We start from the raw sequence: 20837 nt of genomic DNA on the forward strand, positions 1-20837 counted from the left end.
GGACAATGGCATGGACCCGATCCTGTGTTGATCTGGACAAGAGGGTCTGTTTGTGTGTTTTCACAGGATCATCGCCATCCGCTGTGGGTTCCAGAGTGATTGACGAGGGTAGTTCAAGATGGATGAAGGTGCCCTGATGAAGCTGCTCCTGGGAGTGATGATGCTGCCTGCAGTGATGACTGAAGATCTACAATGAGGAATCATGTCAGTGTTTCCCAAACCACTGCCATTGACCCATTCAGCTCAAGTTTTTCCTCACCTTTTTACTTCTAATGCATCTTTGCATTTACCCTTTTTACCTGGAGATGAAGATATAGTGGGGGTTAAGGAACTTTTAAAGTTAGGCCTGAGAGGATTATTGTGTTTTCAAGTAATATATAATATTTCTCAAGATAGTGCTTATGTACAAATGTATAAATGGGAGTTGTACAGATCTTTCTCCTTTGAGTATGTTGATGGGTGGGGCTTGGGGAAATGCTAGCTTTTATTGGAATGGATTTGTATTATTTGAGCTTTCTGTTATTCAATTTGCTTGTGGGAAGAATGTATCCTTTAAAGCCACACCTGTATGCATTTGGCCTCCTTTTGTATTTTCAGTTTATAATGGTAGTTATTTTGATAATGCTGTAGAATGTAAGGAGGATATTTGTTTTTATAGTAATGCTTCTATGTTTTCATTATCTATTGTGACCAGAATGCCTAGATTTGTACCATGGCCCGTGCAGGCCCTTTAGGTTATGACCTTGTTTAGACCCCAAAGGTCAATTCCACTTGGATGGATGTTTCCATGGCTGAAGGACTTGCAAATTGGATTGCCACCGTTATGTCACACCTAAAGGATTGACCAGTATTGGTGGATTGGCACTGTGCTGCGTGCTCATCAGTGTCCTGGCCTTTTGGTGCATCTGCCACATGCAACATCACCATTGCAGGGCTTAAGCTCTGTTGGTACAACCCTTTGCAGCTGTGGAGGTGGGACAATCTCCTCAAGTGTGGCTTGGCATGCTAGAGAAGTAGTCAATAATGGGTAAGACTCCCTGGGCATGTTACCAACTTAAGACAGGGATCAGACCACTGTTGTCTGTCTCCTGATGACAGGTAAGGAGCATTGTTGCAGGGGGCAACCTAAGACAGGCATGCTCTCTGCCAAATTAAAGAATAAGGGGGAGATGTGAGGAGCGGGTTTGGCCGCGGCCCCAAGATGGCACCCAGGACTGCCGCCAAATCTAATGGCTAAAAACTGACTTCCTCATATCCCTCAAGATAGCCACATCTGTTAAGCTGCACTGCACAGATGCACCATGACGAAAGANCAGATGATGTGATGAATGTAGTCCTGTGCCAATGAACTGTGCCTACATGGAATAGGGTGATGGGGAGTGGACTAGAGGGTATAAAAGGGGATGGCCAAGAGAGGTCGGGGGATCTTTTTACTGCCCATAGTTATGATCCTGAATAAACTGCTTTGAGAAGGACATTGGTTTCATCACTTCTTTTCTACTGGTCGGAGATGGTAGCGACATGTCCATTCTTCTAGTACCCCAAGTTAGTTGCTTCTGACCTAGGCATGCATCTAGAACTTAGGAGCACATTCCAAATGATAGTAAAACAATTAACCAAAGGGCATAAAACGGGAACTAATGATTTGCTATAGGTGGAATAACAGAAGACAAAATATTGACTGAGTTTATCTATATGAAACTTCAGTAATACATTAGTCAGAAAAGTTAGGGTTTTTAACTTTCTGTGACTATGTAGAGCTAGTGAAAGATGATGAATGTTTAGAAAAATAAATATTCTTAAGAGATATCCAACTTTCTCTGTTGTAAACTCTTTATTCAATTTTTAATTTGAATTTATATGTAAACTTGTGGTGAACTTTTTACCATGTGATCATGTGTTCTGAAAGACGTATAAGTGCTGAGGACAAAAAGAGAATAAATCCCCATTTCCTTAGAGAATTGAAGAACATCTTAAGAGAAGAACCATTTGGAAGAACTTTCTTAGAGAACTTTTTTGTTTTTTGTTTTGGTTTTGTTGTTGTTAGGGTTGTTTGTTTATTTGTTTGTTTGTTTTGAGACAGGGTTTCTCTGTATATCCCTGGCTGTCCTGGAACTCACTCTGTAGACCAGGCTGGCCTTGAAATCAGAAATCCACCTGCCTTTGCTTCCCAAGTGCTGGGATTAAAGGCCTGTGCCACCACGCCTGGCTGAGAATTTTTATAGAAAACTTTTTTGAGAGAACTTAGAAATAAAAATTAAAATCACATTTTAAAAGTTTCTTTTCAGACCATCCTTCTTTATAAGTGGGCCATTTATTTCTGCAAATGACAGTTAGTTTGCCATGCTGAACAACTAGACCAGACTCTCACACAACTGTACTTAATGGTTTAGGATAAAGTTCTGTGGGGTGCTCTGCACCTGTCTCATCTTAGGAATGAAAGAAAATCTTGTACAAGAAGACAAAAAGCACAGACAGAATACACACAGAGAGATACAAATTACATTTCTGGGAAAATAAAAACTGAGCCAAAAGGCTCTTTTAGATGGTCTTCCTTCCTGCACATGAAAAGCCCATAAACCCAGAGATTATTCAAAAATCAAAGATGAAGTAGCAAGTTCTTCCTATAGGGAGGGTGGTGAGAATACTCCATAATGCCTGCTGGTTAACAACATTCTTATCTACTTTGACCTTCTTTGACTCCAGATTAAACACAGAGACACACAAGACAATAGATAACCAGGCACCAAGACTTACCAATTGGAACAGAAAAAGCTCAACTATTTGAGTTAGTGGTTATAGTAAATCAAAGATTAGCCCCCAAATGTAAGGGTTGCAAAGAATAATATTCCATATTCAAATAGTATGCAACAGGAAAGGTCATTTATTCTGCATAGAACTTAAATGTAGGGATCTACTATAAATCAGGATGGAAGACACAGGTGTGAAATTTGCAATGTCAATAAAGAGCCTGTGGGGGTAGAAGTAGGTGACTTTTACCTTTGAATGATTGCCTACATCTCCAGACATATGGGTGCCTTTGTGGTTGGTTAATGGGGACTTGGGGGAGTTTTTCTGATCAAGTATACTTGACTGAAGTTAGGTGGGAAGGCAGCTTCTACAGCTGCTGATTGGATGTCTGTGAAGAGGGCTCAGACTAGGTGGTGGGAAAGTTTACTGATTGCCTCTCAGGAGTGTGTTTTTTCTTTTTTGTTTTTTGTTTTTTTTCTGAAATTGATATGTGTTGTACTTTTTCTGGTCTGATAAACAGAAGTTTGAGTCTACTCTCCCTAATTACCAGCTTGAAACAGTCACAGAGTCAGCCTGGCTCTGGCTCACTCAGTCCTCTCACTACAAGAGAATAGATTAAATGTTCTAAAAAGCATATAATGAAGCATTGATAACCATTGAAAACCCAGTGTGCCATAGAACCTAGCCTGAATTTATATGCAAATGATGAGCTCTAATTAAATTTAGTCCAAATAATGAAACATTTCTATGGTGAGAATTGCATGGTCTGTGAATTACAGTTGCATCTGGAACATATGCCTAACATATTTCAAGGCTTTAGCTTCAATTCACAGCACAAAACTTCACTAAATGCGTGATGATGATAGAAATATTTTTCTTAGAATTAATTAGGACAGTGGGGTTCTATCACCCAGTTAATCTTCTGATTTTCAGTAAATATAAACTTGATAATTTATAAACTAATTTTGTAAGAGTCAATATATTGAGAAACAGCATAAAATTATTACTTCAAATTATGAAATATGTAAGTATTGAAGTACAAAGATAATGTTATAATTGGTGGCTGTTAGACTTGAAGGAAAGGAGATTCAGTGTAAGCATTAAGCCTTTTTTTGATGGCTTAGACATCACTATGCAGAGAAGAGGGAAAGATTGCCATAAGCATACTAGCTAAAACTAAAGGTTCTTTTTTTTTTTAATTTCTTTCTTTTTTTTTAATATTTATTTATTTATTTATTATATGTAAGTACACTGTAGCTGTCTTCAGACACTCCAGAAGAGGGCATCAGATTTTGTTACGGATGGTTGTGAGCCCCCATGTGGTTGCTGGGATTTGAACTCAGGACGTTTGGAAGAGCAGTCGGCGCTCTTAACCACTGAGCCATCTCACCAGCCCCTAAAGGTTCTTTAAAGAGATGGTACACCTAGAGAATCTGAAAATATTAGTGTGGATATATTTTCTTCAATTTTTATCTATTTAAGTCAGTGTATTACTTTTCTAAAAATAAAAATAAAAAAGGTGTATTTGAATTTGATAATACATAGCAAGGACTGCACTTAGAAGGGTTGCAGGGGTACCTGCTGTGGTAGGTGGCAGAGAGGAAAGAGGTTATGTCTAACCACAGTGTTTGAACCTAGGAAAATTTGAATGATTAACAGCCTATCACTCCCTGGAAAAAGAAAGTTTGAGATCACCACTATTTCAGTGCTGCATAAACCCCAATGTCTCCCAGAACTAGGAATAGGTCAGACACTATAAGTCTTTCTATGCCTGAAGGTCAGAAGCTGGAGTATAATCACAATACTCAATACAGGCACTCCTCAGAAGGGGCCATTCAGACCAAAAGAAGAGTGATCCTATTGAAATTCCTTCAGCATCTGCGGCACACAGGAGGATGAACCCTGCACCTCCCCTGGTAAGCACAATTGAGCTGTCCCTGGTGGTTGGGGACCCAAATAAACCAGCACCACAGAGCTAGGGATCCACTTGACTGCCATGCAGTGACAAGGTTGAGGGAGAGATGACAACTCCATTGCCTCTTGTTACCTACCACTGGTAGGAGTGTTGGCCCCAAGGTCATCAGAACAGGAGAGCTGTCCATACTTCTTCCCTTCTTCAGCACTCAGGAGACCAGGTCCTGAACCTTGCCTGGTCAGCACAGTAGAGCTAGCTCTGGATATGGGCGTTGCAGGTGAGCCAGCCTGAAGAACATGAGTATGGGAGATACAGAGCTGCCTCTTATGTGCTGGCTGGTGGTGCTAACCAAGCAGAGATTCTCTCCTACCCTCCCTTGGCCCTTGCCATCTATGACAGGAAGAAAAGCTGGCCCTTGGATTGTGAGAATTGGAAAACTGGCCATGTCCTTCACCAATTGCAGCACTTGGGAGAATAATCCCTGAACTTCACCTGAGTAGCAGGGTATAGCTGGCCCTGTATGAGAGGTTGTTTGTGAACTGAACCTGAAAGCATAAAGGAAGGAAGGTCTTTATGATCTAGGCCTTTGAATGGGTCCACCCCAACATCTACAGCACTATGAATTCCTGGAGTGGAAGAAGGAGCTACTCCAAAATATCTAAAACTTCAGGATCTCCATAACACAGGATAATAAAAACAGGATAACCAAGAGGAATTCCAGTAACTATAGAGTATCAGAATCCAGAAAACTCATAGTAGACCAATGAGTCATTCCAATGGACATTTGCAAACAAACAACATTGTCCAGCAAAGAATTGTAGGCATAAGGCAATAACAAAGGACACACTGTGACATATAACAGCTTCCACAATGAGACATTTTTCTCTTAGTACAGTGGAAGGTTGCAAGGGGGAAGATGGATACAAGAGGAGGAGAACATAAGAAGGATTGGGGTGTATTATGTGAAAATCACAAAGTACCAATACAAAGTTAATTTTAAAAGAAGAAAGATGAAGGACTTGGTAGTGCTCATCTGCAAGCCCAGCACTGAAGAAACAGTGGGCTTGCAAACTACCACTACTTTACCAACAAAACAAAGCAAAAAAAAAAAAAAAACATTATCTTAAACAGCCATTAATAAGTAAACATTTCATTCAGGAGAATAAAATTGACATGATAAAATAGCTGCTTTGAAATAGATTTTAAATGTGAAGTAAGGACACAAAGCTGGTAGGAAACATTGTTGATATTCTCTGGGGAGGTTTGCATAGAATAAATTTAAGGAAGATGTGACATCTTGACAGTCAAAGTGCAGTGGAGGAGTATTTTTGTACATCACTCAGAGCCCTGCACGTCACTCATCCTTTGGGATATCTCAGTGCTTAGTTGTATAGTGAACTCATGCTAGTTTACCATCTCAGGGAATGCATAATGAGAGCTCCCACAAGATTCAAAGTAATTCCAAAGGAACAGTATTAACTTTACCTATTGTTTAAGGCTTTCAGGGACTAACTGTTTGGGTTATACAGGGACTCTACCTCTGACCATTGTTCATAGTTTAGGGTATGCAGGGAACAATAACTTTAAGCATTGCTATTGCTACAGCAGTAACATAACCATTTGTGAAAAGCAGGGGTGCAAAGAAAATAAATTGAATTCAATGCAGATGTGCAGAAGATAAAACAGGGCCAAATGTAGAAGCACATTCTGGTGGTCTTAGTTACCCAGGAAGCTAACACTGAAGGTTTGCTGGAGACCACATGTTTGATCTGGAAAAGGTAACCCACCAATCAATAAACAAACAAACAACAGTAACAAAAATGACTGGGTCTTTGCTTGTTTTTGAAGATAGGGTTTCTCTAAGCAGACATGGCTGTCCTGGAACTCACTCTGAACACTAGGCTAGCTTTGAAATTAGAGATTCAACTACTGAGTGCTGAAACTTAAAACCTCTACCCGGCAAGAACTTGTTTTAAAGTATTAGGAGGTAACTGTGTCTTCAGGATTTGTGTTACAAGCCCCTGCCCCCACTGGGAATCATTCCAACATTTAGAATGATTTCTATAAATTTCCACATTCAAAATTATTTTATAAATACCTGTTTCATTTGCAATTTCTCCATCTGGACATGGGAGACAATCAAAGCAACAGAATGGTTTCCCTTCAACAGGTGTTTTCCTATATCCAAGTGGACAACTTTGACTGCAAACAGACACAGGAATCTGTGGAGGAGACATGGGAGGAGGGAAGGCAGCCAATAAATGACATCCAATATTAGCATCCAGAGAGTAGATTTCAGCAGGACTTCTGTTTATTGTAACAACAATAAACTACCATATTTTTGGAGAGTGTGAATTTAACATGTCTCTTTCTTTCTATCTTAATTTCTTCCTTCATTTCTTTCCTTCTTTCTTTCTTCTTTCTCTCTTTTGAACAATTGATTTTATTTCATTCAGCTGTTATTTTTATTTATATTATATTTCATATACTATGTATTATTATATTTAAAACAATTTTGAAACTTTGAATATACCTTGGTTATATCCTTTTCCTTCCCTAAGTCTGTCCAGATCCTCCCCTCCCTATCCACCCAATTCTATGTTCTTTCCAAAAGAACAAATCAAAATCTCAATAAAACAACAATCCCTCAAAATCTAGAAAAATAAAATACAACAGCACAAAAAGAAAAACAAAGCAAAACAAAACCCATCAAACTGTAACTAAATAAAAGTATTTGTATAAATATTGTTGATTCCCTTATTGTGATACCAAACTCATCCTGAACATGAGACCTGCCTTAAAGTGGTTGATGTAACCAGTGTTTTCCATTGGAGAAAATTTATTTGGTCTCTTGAGGAACATAATGTTCCACATTTCTATGTAAGCTCTCTTTTTATCATATTCCTGAGATATTCAGGGTGAAAAGTTCCATAAACAAGGGGATGAATGTGCATAAAAAATTAAAATTCAAGTCCAGAAATATCTGTCCAGGATATTTAATTATACTGTGCATCCAGAGACTGTGTTCTTTACTGAAAATAGCTTTTCTAGTTGTGGTATGGCTCAGCCCTTAGCACATATTTAATACCAAACAAAGAAGGTAAAATTAGTTGGTAGAAGGAAGCAGTCAGAAAACTGTACATAGCATTACCTGAGCACCCACATGTACAACTACTGGGCATATACCCAACAGATTCTCCTACAGATAAGAAGAAAAAATGCTCTACTATGTTCATAGTACACTTATTTATGATAGCCAGAAACTGGAAAGAACCCAGATGTCCTACAACACCAGAATGGATAAAGAAAATATGGTATGTTTACACAATGGAGTATACACAGCTGTTAAAAATGATGAATTCATGAAATTCTTAGGCAAATGGATGGAACTAGAAAATATCATTCTGAGTGAGGTAACCAAATCACAAAAGAACACACATAGTATTTGCTCACTGATAACCAAAAAGCTCAAAATACTCAAGATACAATTTACAGACCACATGAAACTCAAGAAGAATGAAGAAAAAAGTGTGTTGCTTTGGTCCTTCCTAGAAAGGGGTACAAAATACTCATAGGAGCAAATATGGAGACAAAGTGCAGAGCAGAAACTAAAAAAAAGTTCATCCAGAGATTGTTGCACTTTGGAATTCATCCCATAGACAGTCATCAATCTTTGGCACTATTGTGGATGCTAAGAAATGCTTGCTTAAAGGAGACTGATTGCTGAAAGGCCTCCTGAGAGGCCCTCCTAGAGCCTTACAAATACAGAGGCAGATGCTAGCAGCAAGCCATAGGACCAATGGCAGACTTAGAGAAACAACTGAAGGATCTGAAGGAGTTTACAACCCCATAGGAAGAACCACAATATCAACCAGCCTGATCCTCCAGATTTCCGAGGGACTAAGACACCAACCAAGGAGTACACATGGCTCTAGCTGCATATATAACAGAGGATGGCCTTGTCAGGCATCAATAGGAGGAGAGATTCTTGGTCCTATGAAGGCTTGATAGATACCCCAGTGTAGAGGAATAGAGGGCAGGGAGGTGGGAGTGAGTAGGTGGGTAGAGTAACCCCCTCATAGAAGAATAGGAAGGGGTGAGGGAATAGGGGTTTGCGGGGAGCAGGGGAAACCTGGAATGGGGATAACACTTGATATATATATATATATATATATATATATATATATATATATAGAGAGAGAGAGAGAGAGAGAGAGAGAGAGAGAGAGAGAGATCATCTAATTGATGAACCAGACAAAGTGATGAATCAGAGAAAGATTTGAAAGAGTGAGTCAAAGATAGGATATATCCAACACTCATAAGAATAGACAGGAAAGGCATAACTTTTAGGGGATCCACACCAGCACTCAGGTATCAAGGTGGGACCCAGTGATGGATGCAAGGCAAAGGCTAAAGACCCATTAACACTCTCTTACTTTTCTGGGACCCAGAAGCTGGTGGTTTCCTGTGATTTTACTCTCTCTCGCTATTCTGCGATCAGAAGCTTTGGGTTTTGGCAATTACTTCTTTTTGCTCTTCTTGTGCCAAAAGCTGATTCCTTCTGACAACTCTCTTATCTGAGGAGTTCCACTCTGAGAACAGCACATGGTACTGAACTCAAAGATACGCACCTCCTTGTTGTATTTACCCCAAGATATGAGTTTGTCATTTAGGGAAAGATGCTGAACACTGTGAGATTCAAAGACAAACTCGCCAACTTTCACTTGAGCTTTGGTACCACTCTGCAGAGACTGGTAATTAAAGATGTCAAGCTTGGTAGCTGCAACTTCCTTGTTCACAATGTTCTCCTCATTGCTGCTTCTCCCAAGCTGTACCTTTTGTAAGAATGGATGGAGCTAAAAGTAAAAACATAATGTTCAGAACTTGTACTATAAGTCACTGAGATGTAAATAAACATGGTTATATTAACTGCCCTTTCTTTCTCTAACTCTATGTTCCTGTGGCTTTCATTATTGTTCTGTATATCAAACATTTGGCATAGGGCTAATCCATGCCCACACTAGACCTATATCACACAAACACACATAAACACACACAGACACAAGCATACACACAAACACACACACAAACTCTCTCTCTCTCTCACACACACACACACACACACACACACACACACACACACATTCAGACAAAAACACTGCAAATACTGGAGGTAACAGATGTTTTTAACCAAATGAGCAATACAACAGTAAGATAGCTGAAGCAGATCAAGGGATACTAACTAGCATATAAAAATTCAAGGTATCATTATTTGCAGATTCCATGAGAGTATACATAAGCAACCCCTAATTGGGAATTCCTATGACTGATGAACACTTTCATAGATGTGGCTGTATACAAGATTAACTAAACAAAAATTAGTAGCCTTCCTGTATAAAAATGACAAACAGAAAAAAATCAGGAAGACAAACCTCTTCACAGAAGTTGCAAAACAATATCAAAAATCAAGTAGCCAAATGAATCAAGCCAAAGTCTTATATGATAAAACTTTAAGTCGTGGAATATGGAAACAGAAGAAGATATCTGAAAATAGAAAGATCTACAATACTCTTAGATCAGTAGAATTAATACAATAAATATTAAAATAAATTCAAGATATATCACTATCCCTAATTTTAAATTGTACCATGGTTCCATAGTAATAAAAGCCACAAAGTGTTTTCACAGAAACAGAAACACTCATGTTGAGCAATATAATTGAATTGAATGAATACCAGAAGTAAATCCACACACCTCTGGACAACTGATTTTTGATAAAGAAGCCAGAAACACACAATGGAAAAAGAATCTTCAACAAATTGTGCTATTCTAACTGTATATCTTCATGTTTAATAATGTGAATGGATCTGCATTTATTACCCTGCACAAAACTCAAGGCAAATTAACAGTCACATTAAATAAAACACGCTGGACTTGAAGGGAAAAAAAAGTAGAGAACAGCTTTAAACACATTGGCATAGAAGATAATTTCCTAAGCAGAACACTGATAGTGCAGGCACTTACATCAACAATAAGTGGCACTTCATGAAATAAAAAAGCTACTGCAAGTCAAAAAACAACTTCAAAAGTCTACATAATGGGAAATAATTTATACCAACTCTATATCTGACAGGAAGCTAATAATATCCAAAATATATTTTAAAAAACTGAAGACACTAGGCAACAACAAACCAAATAATCGAAATGAAAAAATGAGGTACTTTTGTAAACAGAGAATTCCCAACAGAGGAATATCAATGGGCTGAGAAACATGTAAAATAATATCTGATATCATTAGCAATTAGGGAAGCAGAACAACATTACTTTGGGATTCTGTCTTCCAAATTTTAGAATGACTAAGATCAAAGACACAAGCTTATGATGTTGAGGATGAAGAACAATGAGGGCACTTCTGCATTGATGGAGGGACTGTAAACTTGTACAACCACTATATAAATCAATATGCTGGCTCCTCAGAAAATTGGGACTCTATCTACCTCAGGATATAGCTACTCTTGGGTATAAACCCAGATGACACTCCATCCTACAACAAGGATACTTGCTCACCTAAGTTCACAGTGACTTCATTTAAAATTGCCAGAAATTGGATAAAACATAAATGTTTCTCAACTGAAGAATGGATCAGCAAATTATAGGGTATCGACACCATGGATTACTAATCAGCTCTTAGGTAAATGAGACTGTGATATTTGCAGGCAAATGGATGGAACCATAAAAGATCCAGAGTGAGTCAACCGAGAACCCGAATGGAGAACATAGCATATAGTTGTGTATATGTTGTTATTAGCTGTAAAATAAAGGATAATCATGTTACAATCCACAGACCCAAAAAAGGCTAAGTAACAAGGAGGATTCTGTTGGTGGAAGGTACAGGACATATGGATCTTCCTGGAAATGGAAAATGGAATAGATTTTGTGGGTGATTAGAGACAGAGATGTTGACAAAGATGTGAATAAGAAGGAAGAGTTTGGGGAGGGAGGTATGGAGGTAGAAGTTATGGACAGGGAGACACAGAGGGAAATGGAATACTGGGGTATTTAGAGGCAATGTCAAAACCTAGAGGAGTGACACTTTCTAGAACCTATACAGTGACCTTAGTAAGGACTTAGTAATGGAGAATATCAAACCTGAACTGGCCATCTTCTGTAACTAGGCAAGACTCCCAGTAGTGTACCTTGGACACCAACTCAGCCACAAAGTCTTGGATCTACAACCTGTACTGACTGCAGGATGTGCTGGGATAACAGTGGCTCTAAATCTGTGGGAGTGAGCAAGCAATGACTGGTATAACTTGACACTCAAGCCATGAGATGCATCCCATGCCAGACACTGCCCAGATGGCCAGGAACCTGAAGCTGGGTTGCTCAAAAAACTAAGGAAGAATTAAACACAATAGACTACCACAAGAGCAACTAGTCAAAAACAGATTTCTAAGGCTGTTCTTCTATAGTCATAGAGCAGTGCCTAGACCAGAGTTTATCAGAGACTTCATATAGCAATTGATGGGAGCAGATTCTCAGATACCCAGCCAAATATTATGCATTGCCTGGGGATCCCAAGGAAGATGGGGAAGAAGGATTGTAGGAGACAGAGCATTCCAGGACACCAGGAGAACACATCTTACAGAATCAAAGAAGGGTTTATAGTGGCTCACAGAGACTGAATTGAAAAGTACAGAGCCTGTACATATCTGCACTGGGTCATCTGCATATATGCTGTGATAGTTTAGCTTGCTGTGGTGTGGGACTCCTAACAGTAGAAGAGTGTATATCTGATTCTTCTTTGCCTACTTGTGGTACCCCTTTCCTCCTGCTGGGTGGCCACATTCAGTCTTGATATTAGGGTATGTGCCCAACTCACTGTATCTTGTTATGCCATGTTGCTATCCCTGTGATTCCTACATTTTAGAGAAGGAAGAAAGAGGACCAGGGAGCCTAAGTTGAGCATGGATGGATGGGAGAATGGTGGGAATGGAGAGTTGGAATTCAGCAGTTGGAATGTATTGTATGAGAAGAATATTTTTTTAAAAAAAGTAAAATGATAACTCTTCCCGTATAGTTCAGAGAACACTATAGAAGAGGAGGCACTTTACTTTCTGTCATCAGACTTCCATATCATCATTTTGTTTTATTAAATTTTTTTTGTTTTATTTTAGAAGAGTAAATGAATGAGTCAATGAATGAATGAACTGAATAAAAATCTAGTTACTAGGTTTAAAATGAAAAACTGAACACTCACTTCTACCTGCTGGTGGAGGAAAAACCAGTTTTCTCTTACAGAGTGCACTGAGTATATCAAGCACACCAGGGCAGGTCTCATGTTCAGGGGCAAATGCCCAACATAATGGACTCCATTGTTTTTTGTGTGTGTATGTTTTAATTTGCATACAGTGTGACATTTTGTTTTATCTTGTTTTGGGAGGATGTGATTTTATTTTCTTCTGGTTTTGAGTGGTTTGTCGTAATGAGCTTTGGTCTGTTTTTTTGAGAAAGAACATATGGTTGGGAGGAGGCAGGAAGATGGATAAACTTGGGGGAGAAAAGAATATAAACAAAATATAGTTTCATTTAAAAAATGTTTTGAATGATACAATATTAGCCTTATGAAATACGAGCCAGTGGATGAATCCCCATGTAATAAGGCTGTGGATGATTACAAGAAAACAGTATCTTCTGGACACTGCAAAGCAGCTGTACATATGAGTTCAGTTTCAATGCATGTATGAGACCTCAAAAGCACAAGCCAGCCTAAAGTATTTGAGCATTGAGTCCCACCCATACCTCAGATGCCATTGGGAATTGTAAGCTATTGGAAGGGATGGTCAATTTTCTCTAAGAGTATAACCTCTGGAAAGTTGACCATTCACCAGCACAAGGTAACATATCCGAAATTATTAGTACAGCAGTAATTGATCTTGAAGGGTTTTAAGCGTGTAGGAGGCAAATCTGTTTGTAGAAAGGTAAAGTTGAAAGGAAGGAGAATTAATCAGATCAAACCACACTGTAAGAAAATTTGAGAATTCTCAAAGACACGCACACACAAACACACACAGAACTCAAACAGTAGAAATATATGTATAGTGATTTGAATAATCAATGTTCCCTTCAGAAGTGATATTTTGAGAGGTAGTGGAATTTTTAGACCATGGAGCATTGCTGAAGGAAGAAGGAAACTGGGATTGGCTTTGAGATGGTGTAGCCTCATTCCACACACTTTCTCTGGTTCCTACAAGTGGTTGACGATATGATGTCTCTGCTTCTTATTCTAGCTTTCTGCTGCTATGCCTCCCCACCATTAAGGACTCTCCTTGTGAAACCTAAGCCAAAATAAACTCCTTCTTCCATAACAAAGTGATGATTACTTCATTATCCCAATAGAAAACCCATATAATAACAAATATTGCCTATAATATGTAGAAAAGAGAATGCTTACATACTACTAGTGGGAATGTGAATTAGGCCAGCCACTCTAGAATTCAGAAGGGATATTCCTCTAAAAAAATGAAAAGGTCCTACCATAGGATCCAGCTCCATCACTTCTTGGTGTTTACTTGAAGGAATTTTAAGTCAGTGTATCAGAGGTACTTAACATTAGGGCTTACTGCAACAATAATGAGTTCATGACTCAGCTTAGGAGGGTGAGGTAATTTGAATAAAACTGCCCCCCATAGATTAAGGTGTTGAATAACTGTCACCTAGTAAGTTGTCAATATTTCAGGAGATTTCAGAGTAATAGCCTTGCAGGAGCCTACGCAACATCACTGGGGATGGGCTTGGAGAGAATAGAGACTTTTCAGTTGCTTCTCTTTGCTTTGTCTTCTGATTGAAATATGATCTCCTGCTCCTGTCACCATACCTGATGCTTCCCGCTGTGCTTCCTTTCCACAGGATAACCTTACCTCTAGAACGGGAAGTCAAACTATTTCTCCTATGACTGTACTTGGTCATAATGTTTTACCACAGCAGCAGGAAAGTAATTAATATAGTGTCAACCAATTAATGAATGCTTAAAGAAAATTTGGAATACACATGTTGGAACTATATCTATCTATAAATTAGACTAATGATGTTATTCCATTTATGAGAAAATTGGTATGAGAATATGATTATATTAAGAAAATATGGGACTCATGTAGTCACATACTGTAGTTTTTTTCACTCAATTGTAGTGTTTACTTTATAACACAAACATCCACACACATGGACAACATAAGGACCTGTATGCACACATGCATACACATGCTCACACACTTGTGTATAACTGTACACATACTTGCACATGCCCAAAAGTGCACACACACACACACACATACACACACACGAGTACATAAAAGTGGAAAACATGGGAGTAAAGACAGAAATGTGTAGAGCACCAAATGTGACTAACACAAGTGTGTATTAGTTACTGATCTGTTGCTGTGATAAAGCACTATGACTCAAGCAACTTACAGAAGAAAGAGTTTATTTGGGCCTATGGTTCTGGGTGGACCAGAGTCTATCATGATGAAGACCATGGCAGCAAGCACATGAGATGGCATAGGAAGCTGAGGTTCCCATCCTTGCCTGCAAGATGAGAGGGTGGCCCTGAAGTAAGATGAAGATAAATAAATGGCAAAACCCTTCGGCATTGATATATTTACTGCAAGAACTGTCCATCATCCAAATTTTCCTAGACAAATGCCTTGAGAACCTATTGTTCAAATGCAGAACCCCCGGGTACATTTCTCATTCAAACCACCACACCTCTGCAGGGAGTAGAAAGTGGATTAAGGGAATTGAGGGGAAGTGTAGTCAAATGTGTATTTATACACTTGTATGTAATTATCCTCATGAAACTCAACACAATGTAATAAATATATGCCAATAAAAACAATAAAACAATATTCCTAATACTTTTTCTAATTAGGAAAATATTTAACCAAGTAGGTAAAATATACGTATGGTAAAACCTGTAAGACACTGATGAAAGAGATTGAAAAGACATAGAAAGGAAATAATATCAAGGATTAGAAGAGTTAATGCTGTTTAAAATAGTTCATTATACAAAAGTTCCACAGATTAGGGCAGTCTCTATGAAAATCTGAATGTTGTTTTTTCTCACAGCCTAAAATCCTCACAGAACATGCCTTTTGCAAACTTGATCAAGAAGAAAAAATTTAAAGCACTGCATTTCCAATTCCAAATGGTGTTCCTCTTTCTCCACATCCTCGCCAGCATCTGCTGTCACCTGAATTTTTGGTTTTATAAAATTACAACAGTACAAGCATGGCATATAATGTACACACATCACAGAGGAGCTGAAGGGAAATGCAGAAACCAAACGAACACATACAAAACCACGAACATGCAAAGGGTAAAGTGAGGTCTCTTCTACACAGGCTGTTGTGAAAACAGGGTGAAAAACTACAGTTGAATTTTTGTCTGTTTCATACAACAAATAATATAAAAACACAACAAAACCTCAGGACAAAAACTCCTAGAATAAATCAGAGAGGGAAGTCTTATGATGGCCTTGGTCTTGGTGATCATGTTTTCAAACAGGATATCAAGAACAGTCAATGAAAGCTAAGATAAAATTTCCTATCAAGAAAGCATCTACACAACAAAGAAAACAAGCAACAGTGTAAAATGACAATTCACGGAATGAAAGAAGATATTTGCAAGCAAGACACCTAATGAAGAGTTATTATCCCAATTTATAGGTAATTAATGAAATGATTTAGTCAAAAAGTTAAAATAAGAAAAAATGCCAGTTAGATTGTTTTATCAAGAAAGAGATACATGTGGCCATAAAGTGGTGGAAAGATGCTTAACACTACTGATCTAAGTGACAGAGGAAAGCAGCTCACCATAAGCTATACCACATTCTGTGCTTTAGCATGCCTGATGTCAAATTCAAAACACACAAAAGATTTATGTGATCTAAAGGCATAACTATTCCTTAGTCCATCAAAAACCCCACTCCTGTGTTAAAAACTCTAATTAAATTCAGAGGATCCTACCTACAAAAAGAAGTCATGAGAATTAAAGAGTGCTGCTTAGGAAAAAGGCTCCAACAGGGGATGGAGGAATAAGGAATGCAATGGGGCAGAGGTAGAAAATGTCCACCATTCATTAATTAAGTGTTTGAAAGTAGCAAACAATGAGCAAATTTAAACAATCTCAAAAACTAGTGTTGACAAGGATGAAGAGGAAGGAACTCTGGTCCATCTTTAGTAACTCAGCAGGTTTGTAAAGGTAAGCAGGAGCAAAGGGGAAACATTTGGAAAGTGGATATGTTGTGATTAGTGCCACACCATTCAATCCATACTCATTTTAGAGAAACGTTTTTTGTTTTGGATGAGATTGGGATCTGATTTTAAAGACGAGGTCTGTCTATACAGTAGAGGCTGGTTTCAAACTCATGAAGCCACACACACTGGAAGAATAGTCATGGATAACAATGTCTGTCCTTATAGAGCTATGTGTTCTTTCTAGGATTTGTTTATCAAAATAAAACAAACTGTTGGCATCAAATGTTCCTGAAATACCTTATAATAAATATCTCACATTTATACCTGTCCAACAAAGCATTGTTGTATTGTTGTTACATTGAGTTGTATTCTATAGTTTCTTCACAAAACAATAAAAGCAATAATAAAAAGAAGTGACAATGAAAGGGCCTGAATATTATAGTTTGAATGTGCTTAAATAAGGAAGACAATGGTTTTTCAGAATCATGCTAATATTTTTTTCTGACAGAAATGTTAGTTCAACTTTAAACACCACAATGTGTTTTTCCTGAATAATGTCTCTAATTAGAAAGGAACTATGAAAGGTCATTAAGTAAAATGCAGAACTTACAAGTCAAGTTGCAACTACCTAGGAAAATGCAAGACCAGCTACTGCTACCTTCCATGGGAGAGGAGCCTGGAGTACACCTTTATCCAATGAATCTCCTTCCACTCTGACTGACAGCTCCTCATGGAGTGCCTGGGCAATGGCATACACAGCAGTGTGGACTTTGTAGCTATAGGGTGAGGTATTCATATCCCAAACATGCAGAGGTCGTGTGCTCAGGCTGCCATTTGGCTCACATTGACTTAGTTCCCTGACTTTGTGCTGATACAAATATGGACATTCAAATAAGATCGACCACATATCCTGGATAAAGATATTATGAGGGTATTTTCTAGGTTGAACATTTCTGAGAAAATCTTTGAATCCCAGAATTTGATCCATGTGATCAGAAAATGATAATCCTCCACCAAAGTATACATAACTTATATGTTGCTGAAAAGGAAATGTGGTGATATCCCAATCAGAAGTTGTGATCCAGACATTACGAAAAGTAGTATAGTAAATGATGTCATTGACAAACTTCAGAAGAGAATATGTGTCACCAAATGCAATGATAACACGTGTCTGTATGAGTCTTTTCCTAAAAAGCTTCTTGTTTACTGTGTCCTCAGCATTAATTTCTGGAACCTTTTCGGCAAATGCAACACAAAGTCCATGGTTTGTCATCTCCTCTGTGATATACCTAAGGAAGAGTTCTCCCCTCATATCATCTGTGACTACCAGGCCAACCCAGACCCAAGTGAAGTATAGCAGCAGTTGAATAATTCCCTGATACAGAGCTGTGGTGTGCACAGGAAACTGGTAAGGAGACTGGAGCTGGACTCTGGTCCCAAGACTGTGGTCAAAAGGAGCATAGCTGATCTACAGAGAAAGAAAGTTACTAGTTAAGACACGTGTATTGGTTTATTCTTAAATGATGTGGTGTACCTCTTCTCTTAATGCACTCTAGGAGAAATTAAAGAGTTAAATAACTTTGCTAAGAAATGACTAATGTTACCTATCATTCATCATTTACTTTTTAGTCCTTTCATGAAGTGTATCTTTTTTTTCACTTTTATTAAATGTATCAAACAGGGTCACAGTGTGTCTATCACCTTCTCTCATTTCAGACAACTACCAGTCAAACTAGAACCGTTGAAAATCTGTCACTTTCCATACCAAAACTTTCTTCCTCTTGATATGGAAGTGAAGAAAAATTAACACTAAAGGCCTTTTATTTTAAGTGACAATTCCATTACTAATTGCCCAGTAAAGAAGAATCTAAGAAGCATTTTAAAACCCACTAGTGAAATCTGTATTTTCTTATATGTTCCTTTGTTTTTGTCTTTCTGTCATGCTTAATACAAGCTTGCTTAAGATAAAAGATTAACTATCTACCTCAAAGACTGTTGTAAAGTTCCTATTTACCAGTATCTTCTGCTCACTCCCATCACATTGCTGTTCTTCTTCCAGAAAACTTTAATTGAGATGACTACGCTGTCATTCCTATGCACTTTAGGGTATCTCATCTGGAGTTGGGAGTGAACTAGATCATTAATTTGCCAAAACAAGTGATCAATTGTTAAAATTCACTTCACTTATTGGCAAGAAAAAAATCCATTTCTTTAAAATGTGCTCCTAAATGAGTTTTGGGATTTTTTTTCCTTTGAACAAGGACTGTATTTCAAGGTTTGGCCAACACCACCAGTCTGTCTATCAGAATCTTCTATGTATTTCTACACTGGTGATATTAGAATATCCCTCTGTCCCATGGCTCTGATTAGGACTTGAAACCCCTTTCCACACAAATTCCCTCAGTAATCTCCTAAAATCAGATGCCCATTAAAACATGGCATAATCCACAACTCACACCCTGGCTCCATTCACTGACTTCTCACCAGGTATCTGAATTAGAATGTTTAGTGAACATTTCATTTATTGAATCCAAAATCATGGTAATTGAATATAGACACTCAATACATGTTAATTGACTGGGAGAGAGGGGTATATAGGGAGAACAAAGAGGAATAGGAAAGAAGAAATCAGAAAACGGAGCAAACATGAGTACATTGAGGAAGGAAACAGTAGCATAAGAAGTATCAATTCTTAGTAAATGCACAAAGTAAGCAATATAAATAGATGATGCAACTTGATGCAATGTTTATATTATTAAATATTATCAGTGCACTCATGAGGCCTATGAATCTAGTTTATAATTATGTTTACTTAAAATATTCCAAAATCTGAGTGAGCTACTGTTAAACCATAAATTTTAAAAAAATATGTTTTTGAAAGGTGACAAAAATGCATCCAAAACATAAGGCAAGCGTCTGTGGCAAAAAGACCTGTTGTCCTGCTGACAGGACAAGCCCAGGATTCTTTCAGGTCTCCAATCCAGGTGTTGCTCTCAGGAAGACAGCTGCTCCTCCAGGGAGATGAACTGACCAAACACAAGAGCTTTAGCTCTCCACGACTGAGAGGGCTGTGGTAAGCTGCCATCTCAGATGAGAACTGATCTTCTAACACTGACCTACTGTGGGAACTGAGAATGGGAAGTAACAGCACCTCACAGAGTCTGCAGGCAGATGAACAGGCCTGGATGAGTCTGGCTCAGGTTGCAGGTGTGAAATGGAAGTTCACAATGGCAACAAACTAAATAGGACAGGGCTTGGATCAGGCAGTTTATGGAAGGAGGATTTAATTTACTGTCTTGCTCACTAGGAGCTGACCTCAGAATCAGACTATACCTGTGTAGTTTCATAGCCCAAGCCTAAGGGGACTGAAGAGTAAACTATAATGTTATACATGCATGAAGATGCCAAGATAAATCCACTTTGTACACTAACTTTAAAAATTATATGTAATATGAATATATGTATTATATATGTATGTATGTATATTATGAGGATAGGGAGGAGGCACTCTGGTTTGCAAGTGCTTGATCTACAAGCATAAGGGCCTGTATTAGACTCCTCAGCCTCTCCATAGCAAGTCAGAGATGCCTGCCTTTGCTTACCCCAAAGAGCAGAGTTGAGACAGGTGAATCCTAAGAGCTTACTGATGAGTCAGCCCAGAATCACAAGCTTCTCACTCAGTTAAAGACCTGATTCGAGACAGCAGTACAGGTAGAGATGGAGGAAGACTATCAGGTCTCCGTGTGTGACTGCTGATGTACCTACCTGTACAGTCCTGGGACACAGTGGCATATAACACACACCATACACACAGGTGTCACTTACTGTACACACATACATGCACACACACATACATGTACGTATATACACACATACATGTACACACAAACAGAGAAAGAGAGAGAGGGAGAGAGGGA

At 38.4% G+C, this 20837-nt stretch overlaps 1 protein-coding gene and 1 pseudogene across 1 annotated transcript in view; one reads left to right on the forward strand and one right to left on the reverse strand.

Moving 5' to 3' along the window:
• Window positions 1–60: 60 nt before the first annotated feature.
• The window catches only part of LOC110314895 (vomeronasal type-2 receptor 26-like), a 25072-nt gene continuing 4295 nt past the window's right edge, over window positions 61–20837 (reverse strand). Inside the window, exons 3-9 of the mRNA XM_021189090.1 lie at window positions 17579–18388; window positions 9298–9522; window positions 6623–6888; window positions 5037–5211; window positions 4803–4953; window positions 260–299; window positions 61–187 (exon numbers count right to left, since the gene is read on the reverse strand). Of these exons, the coding sequence (XP_021044749.1) occupies window positions 61–187; window positions 260–299; window positions 4803–4953; window positions 5037–5211; window positions 6623–6888; window positions 9298–9522; window positions 17579–18388 (1794 nt within the window). The remainder of the gene's footprint in view (window positions 188–259; window positions 300–4802; window positions 4954–5036; window positions 5212–6622; window positions 6889–9297; window positions 9523–17578; window positions 18389–20837) is intronic.
• On the forward strand, window positions 4302–4419 carry LOC115063312 (annotated as a pseudogene).

The sequence above is a fragment of the Mus pahari genome, unplaced genomic scaffold (genome assembly GCF_900095145.1).
Source record: "Mus pahari unplaced genomic scaffold, PAHARI_EIJ_v1.1 scaffold_9758_1, whole genome shotgun sequence".
In the NCBI taxonomy this organism is placed as follows: Eukaryota; Metazoa; Chordata; class Mammalia; order Rodentia; family Muridae; genus Mus; species Mus pahari.